This window comes from Barbus barbus, assembly GCF_936440315.1.
Source record: "Barbus barbus genome assembly, chromosome: 9".
NCBI classification, from domain to species: Eukaryota; Metazoa; Chordata; class Actinopteri; order Cypriniformes; family Cyprinidae; genus Barbus; species Barbus barbus.
The window spans coordinates 32,176,489-32,196,446 of NC_136737.1; the positions used below are offsets into that span (position 1 = coordinate 32,176,489).

At 36.8% G+C, this 19,958-nt stretch overlaps 1 protein-coding gene across 2 annotated transcripts in view; it reads left to right on the top strand.

The window, feature by feature from the left end:
- Positions 1–19,958, top strand: part of arhgef3 (Rho guanine nucleotide exchange factor (GEF) 3) — a 54,236-nt gene that overhangs the window by 26,529 nt on the left and 7,749 nt on the right. For both annotated transcript variants that reach the window (XM_079425029.1, XM_079425030.1), the window contains 3 exons: positions 18,082–18,189; positions 19,233–19,403; positions 19,702–19,764. In XM_079425029.1, the coding sequence (XP_079281155.1) occupies positions 18,082–18,189; positions 19,233–19,403; positions 19,702–19,764 (342 nt within the window). The remainder of the gene's footprint in view (positions 1–18,081; positions 18,190–19,232; positions 19,404–19,701; positions 19,765–19,958) is intronic.

A 19,958-nucleotide genomic window follows, 5' to 3' on the forward strand; every position in this document is an offset into this window, starting at 1 on the left:
CTTTAAATCCAATAAACCTTCAGATCTATTCTGGAGGACACCCTACAGATGGCCTACAGAGTCGAACTGCAGGGTTATATGATACTGAACCACCTCAGAACGGTTAATAATCCAGTAGACTCGCCTGCTCTTCCTGTTTACACCTTAACAGAGCCTTCTGTTTGCTTTGAGACAAACAAGAGAAAGCTGTCACAAAGGAAGGAGGAAACATAGAACGATCTCTTCTGGCTTGTCCATCAGGGGAACTAGTGCCAGTTAAAGATAAAATATAACTTAAAATGATTGTACGTACACACTGGTAACCTGTAGACTTCCAGGAAAAAGGGTACAAAAGTTACTAATGTTGTTTTTGGCGGCCTGTTTTAGTTTTAGTCTAGTCTTTGTGTGAAGCTGTCATTTTAGTTTTTATTAGTTTTAGTCACGTTCATACTCTTTTTAGTCTAGTCAAGTTTGTCAACTAAAAGTCTGAGCATTTTAGTCTTATTTTAGTCAGAATTATCCAGGACTATTTTCGTCTAGTTTTAGTCGACAAAAACTGATATTTTAGTCTCTTTTTAGTAATGTAATTCTGTACCCAGTCAATATAGTATAAGTACCTAGTAGTATAGACGAAACCTAAATTTTCTTTTAGCCAAACCCATTTCAAACAAGGTTATCTTATTATATTATTGTTAACTTATCGATTCAAGAATACATCCATTCCAGACACGGAAGACGCTCTGATTTGAATTTACAACATTTATTTTACCAACCAAAATATGTTAGAAGTACACACACATAAATTTAAATAAAATTAATAAATAAAATAAAATAGCATCACGACAATTCCAGAAAAAAATGAATACATTCAAGTTTAACAAAGAGAAACAAGGTGCTTGAATGTCCGTGGTGTTTTTTCCTGATTTTGTGGCAGCATTTCTCCCCATCTTTTTCCACAACACATTCCATTTTCTTTTCCACTTCTATGTAATGAAAGTATTTCCAAATGTCGTTTTTTTTTTTTTTCTCCCAAAGACGAACCCCGGCTGGCCGGCCATCGGTCCCTTTCTCTGTGTCAGACTTAACTTTGTTTGTTGTCGTCTTCTAAATAATGCCGCGAGTGGGGCTTGAGGAAGTGAAGACCTGATGCAGCCCCTGAAGTGAGTCACAGGAAACAGAAATACTGCAAAATAATAATAATAGTGCAACTAAAGAGACAAAATAACGTTATAACATTTCGTTTTGGTCAACGAAAATGAAGAGACATTTTAGCATAGTTTTTATTTTGTAAACCACATTTAGTCTGGTTTTTATTCGTCAACAATATTGCATTATACATTTAATTATAGTCATCGTCACATGACCAGCATTTACGTTGCATCTCGTCTCGTTTTCGTCACTTGATAAAGGTTCGTTGACGACGATATTTAGTCATAATTTTCATTGACGAAAGCAACACTAGTTGTCACTTTTGTTCATTTCACATCAAAACGGGAATGCAAAGGTGTTTTCACTAGTGCTTTCACCACCATCTCTGGTGATCTGAAACACAAGGTATTGTGTTCTGTGTGTTTAAATTCATTGCCAAGCAACAAAAACTCCTGAAGTGAACTCCAGGTCCATTATCATATGAAACTGGCCCAAGGTTGACAAGAGGTTAAAAGTGACACACATGCAATATCTGCTGACCTAGATTGAGAAACTCCACAGGTGAATGCACACTACTCCAGAAGTGACATTTACTGCACCCTTTGGAGAGCACTACAAAGCCGAACCCTTTCAACAAATGTTGATCTCCTCTGACACCCAACTGTGCCCTACTTTCTCAAAAAGATTCCAATAATCATGTCCCTGTCTCTGATTCCCTCGGGCCCACCGGTTTCTATAGGATTTAGCTTAGTTGTGATGTTTTCTTCCTGCCCATTTCCTCCGTGATCTATTTTTCTGCACAATGGTCCATCAGTAAAATGTCACGGGAAATAATGCTCTTCCACCTGTCACTATTAAACTCATTCTAAACTCAAAAGATGTCAACACTGAGGGATTTTTATTTTTTTATTTTTTTCCTGTTGATGATTTTTTGGGTGTTTTTTTACATGCATGCATAATTTACATCCCGCATCTTGGAAATTTTGGTTCAAGAGCAAATCGAATGCATGTATATCATTTTTAAGGTTCAGATTAAAGGCCAGGGCTTTGAAAAGCACAGCAGAGCTTTTCAGTCTTTCACATCAAAAATGTTTGGCCATGTTCAAATGTTCAGAGGTTTGTAACCCTGTCGTCATCAGGTTGTGGTCGCCCTGCACTATATGTCAAAATCATGCCTCCAATCATACTGTTTGAGCACCAGTAAATCATCAGATTCATGATTTTCACTTGGTGGACAGTAAAATGTGTGAAAAATCCTATAGACATTGAATGAGGACACAAGCCATACAGAACATTAAAGATTTAGGAGTGCCAGATAGGTTTAAATTAAGCAAGCAATAGGGCTTAATCTAGAATAGCCAATCGTGTCTTAATATATGGCTTTCTGAAACACAGATTAAGTACAAATTACGAAGACCTGGACTATGAAGTCCTGAACTAAAATAAATACTAGTATTAATTTAAAACCAACTGTGGTGATATGAATTAGCATGGCGGAGGTTGTCTATCAAACATGGAATGAAACAAGAAAACAAGAAAAGCTTAAAATTGTATGGAACTGAGAAGCAAATCCAAGAAAAACAATGGCAGAAAAAAAGCTTTACTGAACAAGAGGAAACTTTTTTTTTTTTTAAAGCAAGCAAAATAAACTGTACACATCAGTTGTGGAATAAAAGAAAATGAAATATTTGTAATGATTTCATGCATACATACTTGCAATCAGTTGTTGTTATCAGTTTTGCTGCATTTTTATTATTATTATAATTTGTTATTTATAAAGTTCTATCACGACAACTCTCGAAAGATTTTTTACATTAACATTTGACAATGTTAATGTATTTGGTCTTATAGCTGGTGCTGCTGGTTATTGCTGTAGTTGTAGATTATTGCTGCTGCAAGCGAGTACAGGAACTTGCTACTGCCAATGCATACGGCGATACAGTGCTGTGAGTATTTAAGACATACTGCTGCTGCACAAACAGCATATAAAATAGCCCGTAGCAGATCTATACAGGTGGAGCTGGGGAAGGTGGAGGGTTTCAGAGGAACTTAAGTGCTCAAATGCTCAAGCGAATGCTAACCAGACATTTAAATGTAAAGCAGCAAGCTCACTGGCATATGCAACATGAACCAATCAGCTTGCACCAAGGGTGAATAATCATCAGTAACGCTAAGAACCTGCACCATCTAGACTTTCATGGCAGAACTAGGCATTTATACTGTGTGTGTGTGTGTGTGTATATATATATATATGTATATGTATGTATGTATGTATATGTAAACAGAGAGAGAGAGAGTGTCATGGTCAGAATTATTTGGCACCCTAAGTAAATATGATCAAAGAAGGCTGTGAAAATAAATCTTGTTTATCCTTTTGATCTGTCATTCAAATAAATAAATCTTTCAACAAAATCACATTATGAAAATAATTATTTTTCTCTAATACATATTAGCCACAATTATTGGTACCCCTAGAAATGATTAAGAGTAAAATCTCTGAAAATCTATATTCCCATTCATATTTACAAGTTTTAGCACACCAGGGTGACTATGAATGTCAAATTATCCAGCCATGACTTCCTGTTTCACAGGAATAAAAATATGAGGAACACAAAGGCCAAATTCCCTTAATCATCCATCACAGTGAGAAAAACCAAAGAATATAGTTCTGATTGTGTAGCAACAGATTGTTGACCTTTACAATATATCAAGTCAAGAAAATAGCATAAAATAGAAAGTAGATAAATAAGCATAAAATAGAAAATAAATAAATTAGAAAATAGCTAAAACACTGAACACTTCCATTTCCACCATCAGGACAATAATTAAGGAGTTTCAATCAACAGGAAATGTTATGAATCTGCCTACACTATATTGTCTAATGCTGTCGGTCCTCTCTCGTGTGTGTCATGTGTTCCCGCCTCTTGTGTCCATATTTGGTTTGTTTCCTGTCCTCGTCTAGTGTGATGATTAGTTAATTCTTGTCCAGCTGTGTTTGTCTCGTTATCTATGATTAACCTGTGTATTTATAGTCCTGTCTGTTCAGTTAGATTTGGTCTGGTCTACTCGTTACTCCCCGGTGTTCCTGTCTGTGTCAGCCCTGTCCTGCCCTGACCTGATGTCTACATGAAAGACTGTTATTTGAGTTTACTCCTCGTCTCAGTGTTCTTGTATCGTCCTCGTGTGTGCACCGTGACAAATGTAGGGGTTCCCAAACTTTTCCATTCCAAGACCCACCTAGACAAGTATAATCTATTTCAAGACCCACCAAAATATTTGAGATAAAAAAAAAAACAATTGACATTACTGTAAGATTAATCTTAATTAGAAGTTTAATATGGCAGAAATTAAGTATTTAAGAAAATAACCATTTTATTTTATAGTACAACTGTGAAATTTCACTACTAATTTACGTTTTAATTTCTTCATTTACAGACATTAATGAGTCCATAAAAACTCGAAACACGCTCAATCCGGTGCGGATATTAACTGTAATCCATGCTGCGAGTGTTGTTAAAATATACCGCTGGATCTTTAATGTTGTAGGCCTGTTTTTCTGCCGGAGGTCATCTTGTTCAGATAGATTGGCATCAAGTCTTATAATGAGCAAAATGATGGTTCTGCTATGGCCATGTTCTGAAGAAGACCTAAAGAAGACTGGAAACACAATGTTAATGTGAAGTTAAACCTGCCTCCAATTTAATCCTGAAGTAGCTCTAGTCTAGGAAATCAGCCTGTTAAACTCTGGACTAGATTTAAGTCTAAGACTACTTAAAACCATGAGAGAAAAAGCTGATTTTTGTTAATCTGGTTTGAAGGGCCATTTTAGTCCGACAAAATCCAACAAACCACCCCTATAGGAGACCCTGTCAAAGGTAAACATCTTGAGGTGTTTTACTGTCATCTGTGTCATCGGCTTTGGCAAACACATTGGAAATAGAGCAGAATGGTTCCGATGAAGCACAATAACAGAGTGATGACAACTGTCCAGTGACTGCGTGTTGTGATATAGTCATTGTGAGTCACTGTTTCAGGATCAGTCTGTGGAGTTTGCTGGAAGAAGCTTTACTCACCCATTCATCACCCCCTGACGTGTAAACCGCTCTTATAGTAAACTCAGGAAGTTCATGGAGTCAGTGAAACACATGGAGGAACAGAAACCACATAAAAGGTCATGAAGATTTCTTTGGAAGTCTTGTGATGATATTTTGTCTAAATTGGGCCTGTTGTTCTGTGGGACGTCAGTAGAGGACAGAGTACACTCATCAAGTTCTTGAGTAAATGTGCACATACCCTAATCAAATATGAATCCAGTAAAAATGCTCATTTTCAATTTTACTTGAATAAACAAACCTATATCATGGCAAATTGTAGATATTTTATGAGGTGGTTAATTTGTATGAATTCGTATGACCTCACTCACACAAATTTGTATGATTTTTGTTAAATCATATGTATTTTACAAGTTTAATTCGTATGAATGACCCGCCCCTAAATCTATCCGTCACTGGGGTCTAAACAAATCATACAAAATCGTACGAATTAGCCGCCTCATAAAATATGTACGAATTGGTAGTGACATAGAGTTGGAATAAAAGTACAAAAAAAAATAATTTTAACAGTTTGCGCTTTTACAGTATAATTCAGTTGATTTCCGTTTACAGAAATCAATACTAAAATTCCCTTTCTTTAGTTAGTGGTGATAGTTAGAAGTTTTTACCATTCAAGCGCAGACAATATCACAGTTCTTGGCTCATTTTGAACGGATCATGGAGTTATGGATTAGTCACATTGCAAATGCATTGGGCGATATGTGAACCAATTCAACAGGTTCAGTGGAACTGGACACCGATCTGGTTTCATCCGTTCAAAATAACAAGGAATGATATGAAGACTTCAGATGCAAAAACCTCCGAGTCCATCCAAGATTTTTTATCAGTTTCTATGAAAATAACATTAGACATTTCTGAAAATAAGGCATTGAATAACTGACTAATAGCCTTTCCATTGCCATTAAAGTGAAATTACTGAACCTACACTGTAAAAATGACCATGAATTTAACAGTAAAAGACTGTAAAAATGCTACAGTAAAAACCCGTTAAATGGTTAACGGTAAATTCCCCTACTTTATACGGTGAAAAACTGTATTGACCATTACATGTAATTTTATATATACATACATGTAATTTAATAGGTTGGTATATTAACATTATATAATGAAATTATGGTATTTAACTGTAAATTTAAGTTGCTACCGTACTTTTTATGGTAAAATTCTGGTAACCACAGCTGCCATTTTTTTTACCGTAAATTTTACAGATTGTTTTTTACAGTGTAAACATAGAAACCTTTTAAAAATACTAATTTAAAAGACAAATCTCAGTCGGACTCAGGTTTTAGCATCTGAAGTCTTGTTTTTTATGAATATTGTTTTATGATAAATGTAGTAAAAAGTAAAATTATGCTTTATAATGTATTGAAGTGAAAGCTTTCCAAAATAAAAATACTCTGACACAGCAAGTAACACAGAATTAAACATGACAATTTTAAGTAGAAAGACCCGAGTAGTATTTTCTTGCAAAATATAATCTTTGTTTTATTAACATTTTTATATATTTATATATATATATAATTTCATAGGCTACTCTGTATCAAAAGAATAAACACAATTACAGTGCAATAGACTGAAAGTATCACTAGTAACACAAATGAAAGTTACATTTATTTATTTATTTTTGTTCATTTGAAGATGAATACTAATAGCACACTTGATTACATTATTTTTTTGCAAGAAATGACATGGTGTCTACATAAGATTTGGCTAAGATTTCATCACTTTGTCAGTTAGCCTGAGTGTGATTAGATTATTTCTGATTAGCAATTGAATCACTGTGGTTTGTGTTTTTTTCTTCTCTTCAATGAAGAATACTTAGCTCTGTTTCAAACGCTGGCGAGCTGCCTACTTAGCATTTTAATGCACCGTAAATGTGATTCCCACACAAAATCTGCTACAAAATGTTAGTTTTGGCCGCATTTTAAGGCAGAATTGCAAATTAAGCTTAGTAAAGCTTTTGTGTTTTGAGTTTCATGAATCTGAGGAGTTCTGAGTTTAACAGTCCTGCTCATTTCTGAATGAAATCAGATCTAGTTAGTTTAGCACTGAATGCATAACACATTCTCTCTCAAAACCACAGCATGTCAATACAAACCTTTTAACCTGTTCAGCCACAAATGGAAATTCATTTTCAATCATCTACACCCCTTCATGCCGTTCCAAATTTGTATGACCTTTCTTTGTTGTGTGGAACACAAAGTAAGAAGATATTTTGAGGAATGTTGTTAACTGTTTTAGATTTTTTTAAAAATACTATGGAGATCAATGAGATCCAAAATTGTTTGGTTACCAACATTCTACAGAATACTGTGGGATGCGAAAGTTTGGGAACCCCTTGCGGAATCTGTGAAAATGTGAATAAATTGAACAAAATAGAGAGATCATAAAAAATGTATGTTATGTTTCATTTAATACTGTCCTGAGTAAGATATTTTACATAAATATGTTTACATTTAGTCCAGAAGACAAAAAAAAATAGCTGAAATGATTAAAATAACCCCATTCAAAAGTTTGTGAACCCTTGGTTCTTAATACTGTGTGTTGTTACCTGGATGATCCAAGGCTGTTTTTTGTTTTGTGATGGTTGTTCACGAGTCCCTTGTTTGTTCTGAACAGTTAAACAGAGCACTGTTCTTCAGAAAAATCCTCCATGTCCTGCAGATTCTTCAGTTTTCCAGCATCTTTTGAACCCTTTCCAGCAGCGACTGTATGATTTTGAGATCCATCTTTTCACACTGAGGGACTCAAATACAACTATTATAAAAGGTTCAAACAGTCACTTCCTCTAGAAGGAAATACGATGCATTAAGAGTCGGGGGGTGAAAACTTTCGAACAGGATGAAGATGTCCTAATTTTTCTTATTTGTTTTAAATATAATTTTTTTCCATTTAGTACTGCCCTTCGGAAGCAACAGAAGATACTTGCATGTTTCCCGGAAGACAAATTAAGTGCAATTTACCTTGATCTTCAAATGCAAAAAGTTTTCACCCCCGGCTCTTAATGCATCGTGTTTCCTTCAGGAACATCAGAGAGCGTTTGAACCTTTTTTTAACAGTTGTGTTTGAGTCCCTCAATTGTCCTCGGCGTGAAAAGTTGGATCTCAAAATCAAGAACATCTGCCCATGCCTTTATGAACCTTATATTTCCTGTCAGCATGCTTTAAACATTTCCTTTATGAAAATTTTAATAAGACTCATCTCTGGAAGTAAAAGTACTATAATATTAAACCCAAAGCCCGTGGTTTTGTCTTAGGTCTGCGAGAACTGGGTCACTTCATTAATGACTGTCGTGGCCACAGAAGCGTTTTGTTCTCATCTGAGTGTGTGTGAAAACTGAAGTTGACCCGTGAATCTCACATGTGCAGAGGTCAGAAGCTGCGGGTCACCAGCACCACTCAGGAGTGTTTTGGGGTTATTTGAGCGGCACCTCGTTGAGTGAGCATCAAAAGCGACTGTTTGTTTACCGTCAGTGTTTTGGCTGGCGTTGGTCGCTACATTTCCCCACGCCTGATAGCTGCACAATCACAGGAACCACTCAGCCGGGACAGAACAAAACCTGCCAAACTGGACTATGTTTCCTGCTGCTGCTCACTCCAACAGGGGTTTCAAACTTCTACAGGCCCCTAAAGAAGAACCAATTTTGGTTCCTCAAAGAACCTTTCAGTGAACAGTTCCTAAAAGAACCAATTTTTCTCAGTGTGAAGAAGATTTTAATAATCTAAAGAACCTTTTTCCACTGTGAAGAATCTTTTGTTGAATGAAAAGGTTCCATGGATGGTAAAGGTTCTTTGTGGAACCACTGATGCCAATAAAGAACCTTTATTTTTAAGAGTGTAGTTGCTTGTTAGCATGCCTATATTAACATATTGGCTGTTTATTAGTACTTATAAAGCACATATTCTGCATGACCATATTCTACAGCCCTAATCCCAATACCTAAATTTAACAACTACCTTAATAAGCAGCAGATTAGGAGTTTGAGACAAAAGTGTTTGGGTTTGTTAATAGCAAGAATTGGGCCAAAATCAGATATATCTTCATGTATAAAGACCCAGTTTATTCCGTGGAAAATTAATAATTATAAATGTGTAAAATATTATTTGGAAAATATTTAGCCTCTTTTCGATTACATGCTTTTTCCCACTTATACTGTTTCGTTGGATGTATTATTTAAGTCTGTTTTTTAATTAGTAATTTTAATCTATTTTCACTATTGATTGATTGTTTATTATTATTTATTTCTGTTTAAATACATAAAATTGTAATTTCATTTGTATTATTTAGTTTAGCTATCTTACTCTTCTTTTTATTTATTAAATACCCTTATTTTTATTTATAATAAATTATTTTTAATATTATTTCTACTACATTTCTTTCATTCTACTCCCTATAGTACTGTACTGTTAGATTTATTATTTATTTAAATCTTTATTTAAATTTGTATTTGCTTTATTCGTTTTTATTTATTTAGTTTTATTGCTTTAATTAAAAATAAAGGTTCCTTTGTGCAGTGATGCCATAGAAGAACCATTTTTGGTTCCACAGAGAACCTTTCAGTGAACAGTTCCTAAAAGAACCATTTTGAAGAACATTTTAAAAATCTAAAGAACCTTTTCTGCATTAGAAAGGTTCCATGGATGTTAAAGGTTCTTCACCATTGATGCCAATAAAGAACCTTTATTTTTAAGAGTGTATGTTTATTTCTCTCAGCTTTCCCAGGACCCCCAACATTTCACTGTGGCCCCCAAATTTTAAGTATGACACCTTGCAATGACCACATGTTCAGCCTTAAAAAAATATACCAGCCAAGAAGACTGGAGAACAGCTGTAATATCTGAACTGCATTTTAATTGGACTTTATCAAATATCTGAGTTACATAACCTTTAACACTATTTTATTGCCTACTAGCACTGTTGTTTCCTCTGAAGAAATACAACTCCGTATAAAGTTGACTTTGACGTGAACTTCAAATAACAGGCCTGTATGCTGAAGAAAGAAACGCACATTTATCTAATTATGTTCAGTTCTCGTTCACTGAGGGGAATATAAATCCCAGTCTGAGCTCTTCGGCAGTAGTTTATGTTCAGCTGCCCGCGCGCGCCCCCGCGTCCACTCTCACGCGGCGCGCCCCCGCGAGCAGACGCAGATATCTGTCTGTTTCTGGTGCCGCTGTAGTCCTCCGAGCAGTGCGTCTGTCGCCTCGCGTTAGGAGCGTCAGGATCAGGATCAGGATGGTGGCGAAGGATTACTCCGTTTACCTGCTGATCAAACGCGCGAGCGGCCGCGGGGACGAGCCGCAGGTGAGACCCGACAGAGCTGGTGAACTCCGATAATAATACACAGAATAGCACTAGCTATCATTGTCATTTTATTCTAAAGCAGTAGTTTGCTGCTTTGCACTGTTGTGGCTTATATATGTGTGCATTTGTTTACATGTAGAGCTTTATGCCAGTTATTTTGATGCGGTGTATTGTCATTGTTAAAAAAACTGACTTGTAAAATGCTGAAATCAGTGCATTTGTAATCACATCTGCACATTGACTTGATGAAGGAGACTGAAGTTTGAATCCTCTGAGAAGCAGGTTTGGTTGGGGTGCATCACATGCTTCAGTGTGGTGAAGTTTAGCAGATGTTTGGCTGCTTCTGATGTGGTTTGAGCATCTGGAGGTCAGCGCTGGGTTTTTCTGCCTCGTTTCTTCACAGACGGCTAATGTTTTTGATGTGTTGTGTGTCCAGATGCATCAGAAAAGTGTTTGAAAGACTGCTGGGAAACACCTAGACTACTACTGATGTTTTATCTTTCTGTCGTGTTGTTTGTAGTTTGCTTTTTTGAGCTAAACAGACTCTGATTTTAGAGCTGATATAATCTAGTTGACTGGACAAAAAACCCCAAAAGTCATTGTGTATGAAGTGCTATGTTTTTTGGGCATATACTATGATGATGCAATGCAAAAGCATATACAGCACAATGCATCCTTTTTGTTAATATGGGATCACTCAGTTTGTGTATTAGTTTCTGGAGTAGGCTCAATTGGAGTCTTTGCTCTGAATCATTCAGACTCTCACTGAATCACTGCAGATGACTCATTTGCTCAGTGAACCGCTGGTTATCACAGCATGAATCATGTCTGAAGCTGAGATCTGTTACTGATTTATGTGCACTTTTACTAAAAGTTAAATCAGTCTAATTACTGACTGGTTAACTGCTTGTCGTAGCACAATGAATTCAGTTAATGCTGCTTTATATCAGGTGCAGGGGGTTTTTAGCTCAGTAGGCTAGTTAGGAAAAACAAGCCCTGCACAAGAAAACATATTTATGGATTATAGACAGAGCAATCTTATTTTTATATTTACATTTAAATTGTCAGCTTTTTTTGCTGTTGTTTCTGTATGATTTTTTAAATTCTTATAGTATTCAGCCAGTTTTGTCATGTGGGATTGTGGTTAGTGTCAGTCGCAGGTCTCTGGATCACTTCACACAGTTAGTTTGAAGAGCAGGGAGGTCTGTAAAGCTATCAGTTGACAATCCCATTCATCACAAGCTGCCGCTTTTGCTTTGTGAATGCTCAGTAATCATTTTATACATATAAGCATTTAAAACTCACTTTATGAGGTTAGTATGTTTTGAGCTGTGAGGCTGAGATTGAATATCCTCTCTGTCCTTCTAGCGTTCGTCTCTGGGGTTGTTGTGGTTGTGATCTCTGAGCTTTTCAATAGCATGACTGACTGCAAGCTGTTTTACTGATACGTCGTCTGTGATGCTGTCGTCTTTCAGCAAACTTGCACGCAATGTATCTGTTTGATATTACAGTAAATTCACACGCTTTCTGCTGCTTTCATGCAACGTGGAAGAGCAAGGTCAGTTTTTTTTTTCAATTTTGATTTTTCAACATCTGCAAAATCAGGTCGAATTCAGTCATTTAGGACACACAGCGAAAACACTACATTTATACACTCCTTAAAAATCTATTTAAACTTAAATGTACTGAAAATTACCATCACCTTTTTTGTTTAGTTTGCTTAATGTGCAATTTAGCATGTTGCATACTAGCAAACGGAGTATGAACAATACAAAGTTTAACATTTATCCATAGTAAACCATTGTAAAGAAAAACACTGAAGAAAATGCTTACAATTGCAATGTAGTAATATGTGACCCTGGAGCACAAAAGTAGCACATTTGTAGCAATAGCCAAAAATACATTGTATGGGTCAAAATGATCCATTTTTCTTTTATGCCAAAAATCATTAGGATATTAAGTAAAGATCATGTTCCATGAAGATATTTAGTGAGTTTCCTGCTGTAAATATATCAAAACTTCATTTTTGATTAGTAATATGCATTGCTGAGAACTTCATTTGAACAACTTTAAAGGTGATTTATTTTTTATTTTTTTCAAATAGTTGTATCTCGGGCCAAGTATTGTCCTATCATAACAAACCATACATCAATGGAAAGCTTATTAATTCAGCTTTTAGAATATGTATAAATCTCAATTTTAAAAAAACTGACCCTTATGACTGGTTTTGTGGTCCAGGGTCACATATATGTTGTATGTTTTATTCATAAGTGAGTTTGGTCGTCGTCTTAATTCATTAAATTGCATTAAGCATTTTCTTTGTAAAAGTTTTCTATGGGAGAATGCTGGACGTCCAGTGGTTTTCACAGCAAAAACACTAGAGGATAATTATTAGAAAATGCTGAAAGGAAAAACTTTACTTTTTAAGTCATTAGTACTCTTTTAAATATTTTGAATATTTAATATTATATATATTATAAATAATATTATATTATAAATCACTTATTGGAATTGCACCATTTTTGGCGCATTTAAAAATCCACCAGGCCAGTCCTTTCCCCTATATTACGTATGAAAAAGGGTTTTTCTTTCCTGATTCTTGGGAGACCCGGAGTCTAAGTTTTGGTGTCGTTCCACCCTGATCAGTGCATGACTCAAACTTTCCCACAGCAGCGGCTCAAACACATCAAAAGACAACCATCAGTCCTCATGCTTTCATCTTAATGATGGGAGCTGTAGTTCAGAGCCCTCTCATCAGATCACATCTGCAGCTTCTCTTTGATAGCTGCATACAGCTGCGCTTCGACCTGATACCGGAGCCCCTTCCACGATACACTCCACTGAACTTCTGGGACCCACGAGAACTGCTTTCACTTGTATGGTCCTAGTAATATTTGTTCTTCAGTTCATCCAGCTTCAGTTCAAACCTAGTGAGCTGCCTACCTAGAGAGGATACCTAAGATACACTACCTCATTTGGCCAACTTTGAAAGGTGCAGTCAAACATCACAGGCAAAACAATGCATGCATGCACAGCTCACACAGAAGGCATTTTCTGTTGATCAATGTGGCAAATTTGCATGACCAATGTGAACCCGATGTGAAATCTGTGTGGTAAAATCTCAATTATGCAGATTCCTATTGAAATGCCTGGATTTGGACTGCAAAAATAAATGTCCACACCTCAAGACAGCATTTTGTCCCTGGCTAAGAAATCAATCCCAGAATGCATGGCAAGTAGCTTAGTAAAAAAACAAAGTAAATGGCTTCCGGAATAGTTCAGTAGTGTAATAATCCAATATTTGTGTTGGGATGCTTCCTTAAAGGGATAGTTCACCCAAAAATGAAAATTTGATGTGTATCTGCTTACCCCAGCGCATCCAAGATGTAGGTGACTTTGTTTCTTCAGTAAAACACAAACGTAGATTTAACTCAAACTGTTGCATTCTGTCATTCATATAATGACAGTCAATGGGACCCACGGGTTTCAGAGACAAGAAAACATACACAGACAAAACTAAATTAAACCCTGCAGCTCGTGACGATACATTGAGGTCTAAAGACATGAAACGATGGGTCTGTGCGAGAAACTGAACAGTTTTTATATCGTTTTTACCTCTGATCCACCGCACGGTCCAACTGTCCTGACATCAAATTTTCCGTCTTTTGGATGAGACGTTAAACCGAGGTCCTGACTCTGTGGTCATTAAAAATCCCAAAAAGAGTAGGGGTGTATCCCTGGCATCCTGGCCAAATTTGCCCATTGGCCTCAGACCATCATGGCCTCCTAATCATCTTCATACACTGATTGACTTCATCACTCTGTCTCCTCTCCACCAGTAGCTGGTGTGTGGTGGGCGTTCTGGCGCAATATGGTTGCCGGCGCATCATCCAGGTGGATGCTGCACACTGGTGGTGGATGAGGAGATTCCCCCCCTTCCATGTAAAGTGCTTTGAGTACCCAGAAAAGCGCTATATATATGTAACAGATTATTATTATTACTTTGACCACTGATCTGTGAAATGTTTTGGGCATATTTCATTGATTTGTAATAGGAATCCATGCGATTGGGAGGGTGAATAAGTTCCCATGCAGGTTTTGCTCATGTTCAGGATCATAAAATCATTTTTATGAGTAAACCTTTCTATACAGAGCTCTCATAAGATTGTATAATTTCTTGTCTCTATTAAATCTGTAATGTTGCGATTTCCTTTGGAGCTGGTTGATTTGATTTGTAATATTGGGCACTTTGTTTTAATGCGTTTTTGAAATTAAGAAAATTACTTCCAGACTCAAGATGGCTAAAATGTAGGCGTTCACTGTTGCTCATTTGTTTATTGTTCAGTGCATCTTGTCTGTGTTGGCGTGTGGGTTTTGATTGAATTTGTGAGTAGTTGGCTAACCTCATGTAGCATTGGTCTATAGTAAATAATTATAGACAACTGACGTGATCGTGAGTTTGTAAGGTCATGTTAGTTTGGCTAGTTCTGTTTGCTGACTCATATACTGTAGGTTATCCGCTCTACAACGGGGCCGCTTGGCGTTTTGTGTTATGTAAGCTCTATTTTGGGAATCCTGTGGGTTTGCTTTCGTATTAGCTAAACAGGAAATGGGTTTGGAGGTGTGAGAGAGACTCCAAGCTTATGCAATGAGTCAGATGTCAACACTGCATACTACCTCTTATGAGCAGTAATGTGAACAGTCCTGTTACTGCATTGAACATACCACCTCTCATCATATAGCTGCAGAATCCTCTCATTTAATCAGACTTTACTATAGAATGCAGAATGTCATGGGATTCAAAAGTAGAGCTGTACATTTGATTGTTCAAATCACAATATGGACTAATGTCTGTGATCATTGCAATATACAAAGATTGGTATTTAAATATGAAGTCTGTGGGTCTCAGTAAATGAGTGTCTGAGAAAAGATTTAGTAAAATACAACACGGAAACTTTGGGGGAAAATAAAAATAAACTAGTTTATTATAAAACAGATTTAATATGGACTCTGAAGTGGAACCTACTATTGTTTAAATTTAATTAATACAATTCTATGAATTCAGACATGCTTTCTGCAATGGAAAACACATAATTTGCGAGAAAACAAGAAAAGAATTTAAGACAAAATGAAACGAATATCACTTATGTTAGTTAAAGGAACACTCCGCTTTTTTTAAAATAGGCTCATTTTCCAAGTCCCCTAGAGTTAAACAGTTGAGTTTTACCGTTTTTGAATCCATTCAGCCGATCTCTGGGTCTGGTGGTAGCACTTTTATCTTAGCATAGATCATTGAATCGGATTAGACCGTTAGCATCTCGCTCAAAAATTACCAAAGCGTTTCGATAATTTTCCTGTTTAAAGCTAGACTCTTCTGTAGTTACATCGTACACTAACCCCCGGTTTCACAGACAAGGCTTAAGCCTAGTCCTTGACTAAAATGAAATTCTGAGCGGTTTCAACTGAAAGAAACTTGCACAGACTGATCTTAAAATATATCAGTGCCTTTGTTGTATCTCAAGATGCACACCAGTAACGTTTTTTTCCAAGGCACATTTATAAAAATGACTAAAATGTCTTAAGTGAACTATGGCCTAATCCTGGTTTAGGCTAAACCCTGTCTATGAAACCGGGCCTAAGACTGACGGAAAATTAAGCTACGCTAAAAGTGCTACCGCCAGACCCGGAGATCGGCTGAATGGATTCAAAAACGGTAAAACTCAACTGTTTAACTCTAGGGCACTTGGAAAATGAGCCTATTTCAAAAAAAAGTGGATTGTTCCTTTAAAGAAATAATTATTTTTGTGTTTTTATTAAGTTTTATGCACCAGCAAAATCTCTCAATGAAGCATCATACATATCCATTGATCCGGACAAATCAGACCACATGTCTGGGAGGCACATTCAGACCTACATAAGCAAATATTGAGCAATCATATTATAGTGCAGGGATGTACAGAACGTTTGGCCAGTAGCCAGATCTACAATTATGCATCTGGTCAAATAAAGCAGAATCATATTAGAGCTCATCCACCTCTCCAACTCACAGCTTCTGCAATTGAGTTATTTATGTACTGTGTATTATGCATTCAGGCTGCTTAAGTTTATAATACCTAGCATGAGACCTACAAGTGTCTCTATGGGTTTAGTTGATTATAGGTTAGGGACAGAAATAATAGATAAGTAAAAAGAAATAAGTCTTCAGAATGTCGATAGAAACTTTCTTTGGCCACATCTGACAGCAAAATTATACATGCATTTAATTTTTAATTTTGCACATGAAACACCTTTCTTTCTCAAGGTTCTAATTTATTTATTAAATGTCTTGGCTGTACCAATAAAGTACCAAAAAAGTGTGTACTAAAGCAGTGGATTTCTATGACGGTTTGTTTGGGTGTGTGTGTGTGCGTGTGTAGTGTGTGTGTGGGTTTGGTTGGGTGGGTGTGTGTGTGTGTGTGTGTGTGTGGGTTTGGTTGGATGTGTGTGTGTGTGTGTGTGTGTGTGTGTGGGTATGGTTGGGTGGGTGGTGTGTGTAGTGTGTGTGTGGGTTTGGTTGGGTGTGTGTGTGTGGGGGGGGGTTTGGTTAGGTGGGTGGTGTGTGCGTGTTTTGTGTGTGTGTGTGTGTGTGTGTGTTTGGTTGGGTGGGTGGTGTGTGCGTGTATAGTGTGTGTGTGTGTGTGTGCGCGCGCTCCAGACTCCAGCATGACAGTCCTACACAGATATGAGAAGGCTCACTGCTGATTGTGCAGATGAACAGACAGTGAGCAGACATTGAAAGCTTTGATATGATAACAGTGTGCTTGTCTTCATGCTTTGCATGTGCAGCCTCATTTCAGTCCTGAGTCTTGATAATTGTCTAATGTCTAGTCCATTACTTACAATCTAGCTGAGACACCGGACTAAAACTACAAATTGAGACATTTTTATTCAGACAATTATACATTTCCAAATAACATTTCTGAGTACATTTATGCACACCAGGAATCGCATGGAGAAGAATCAAATATTTGTTATAAGGGTCCCAATATTATAAAGTAGGTTGTTTGGCCATTTTTTATTTTCCTTGTTTTATAGGCCTAAGTGATTACCATACAGTATGTAACGATATGGCAAAACCACCAGTTTGCATCACGCCCCACAACATATTTAGGTTATATGGATGTTTATGGAATATGTCAGCTAGCTAGTGCACATTACAAGCTACAGTAGAGTAATATGTACAGTATATTTAGCACATTCTTGTTTTTTAGGCTTAAAACATAATTCCATGTAATTCAGTGTAATGATCAAAGTTCCACTTTTAGGGTCAGTTCACTGGAAAAGAATTCAAATCTCCTTTTTAGGGTGTGTCTAAGTGTAGTGCAGAATTCTGCTGTAAAATAATTTAACAATGCATCATCTTTTAATCACAGTCTTAGTTGCGCATGCATCACATTACGCTGCAGGGAGATGTTCCTGGAGTCGCTCAGACGGGCTGAAGCCTCAGGCGAGCTGCAGGTGTTTGTGTTCACCTGGTGTGTGTGTTTGTGATCTTCAGGAGCCCAGCAGTAAGCGTGTGAAGCCTCTGTCTCGAGTGACGTCGCTGGCGAGTCTCCTCCCTCCAGTCAAAGCTGCTCCGCTCAAACGCATCGGACAGACGCTGCAGGTACAGGACCGACCGCAGGATCTGCTCCAGTAACTTCTGATCAGAGCTGGGTGGATTACTTACAGATTATAGTCCGTTACTGATTACAAATTATGACAAAAATTGTAGTGAGTAACATAATCTGTTGCGTTACACATTTTAAGTAATGTAATCAGATTACTTTTGACCTCACTTGTTTCTCACACTGATTTAAACAGGATAATTTTATACCATAATGATATAAAAATACAAATATAAAGTATATTCCATTTGTTTTGAAGCACATTAAAGATTACATTTACGTCAAGGTTTCCCAAACTGCGGTTCGTATAGGAACTGCAGGGGGTTTGTGAGTTTAATGAAAATCAAATAATTTATTAAATCATAAAAATGAACAATCATTTTAAAACAACATCAATGAAAATAAAACACTTACTAAAAAAAATTATATTTTATTTGTTTACCTGCATGACATGTGACCATTAACCAACGTCAGAGAACGTGAACCTGCATATGTGATGCTTCATTATTAAAATATTTATTTTAAAATCTCAGGGTAAATGCATTAGGTGAAATAATATATTGCTTTATAATTTATTGCTATTGTTTGAACAATATTTAATCATGTAATCCATAAAAAGTAACTGTAGTCTGATTACAAGTATTTTAAAATTTAATTTAATCTAATTACAAGTACTTAATTTTTGTAATCTGATTACGTAATCCAGATTACATGTAATCCGTTACCCAGCTCTGTTTATAGATGTGCTAGCATTTCATCCATTCTGCTCTGATGGTTTAATGCTAATAAATTGTGTTCAAATAATTCAAGTTAACAATCAATTTAAGAAATGACAAGAAATAGAACAGAAACAACAGCATGATACACGTAAATATGGCGTTGATACTTTTGAGATTTGATTTGTCAAAGTTTTCTGTGCTAGTTTTAGTTTTTAGGCACATCTTAGTGTTCATCAGAGAGCTTATTAACCCTGTGAAGCCTGACATATGAAGTGATTGTTTTTTTTAAACGGAGGCGTTTACTGAACTGTTTTCCTCCTCAGCGCTCCATCAGCTTCCGCAGCGACTGCAGGCCGGAGAACACGGCTCCGCGGCCCTGGAGCAGGCAGATCGCGCCGGCCATCACCAAACGCCGCGACAGCAAGCTGTGGAGCGAGACCTTCGACCTGGGCCTGGGACATATGCTGTCCTCCAAAGAGATCAAGAGACAAGAGGTGACTTCACCGCCATCCAAACCCACTCTCACATCTGACTGGCCTTCAGAAACAAAAACTTGTGGTCAGGCCAGACTCATACTCAGCTGAAATCTAAAATCTGCGTTTATCTTTGGTGCAACACAAATAGGTTAGAATATCATATCATAGTTTTGACTTGAACAAACTACCACAGAGTAATGCATTCCTAAACTATAAACTTAGAGATGGGTAAATGCTATTTTTAATATAACCAGAATGTCTATGAGATGCATCCTATGTGATTTTGTTTAAAGCTACTCTGTCATCTGTCCGTCAGGCCATCTTTGAACTGTCTCAGGGAGAACAGGACCTGATTGAGGACTTGAAGCTGGCCAAGAAGGTACACTCTGTTCTTCCCATCACTTCATACATCATGAGTCCTGGTTTTATCCCGGCTCGTAAATCCACCAGAATGAATAAATTTGATAATTATAAGACTTCCATTTTCAATACAAGTTACTGTACTATATGACCTAAATTATTTGCTGTCACATTAAACTTTAGTGCTGTTAAACGATTAATCACATCCAACAT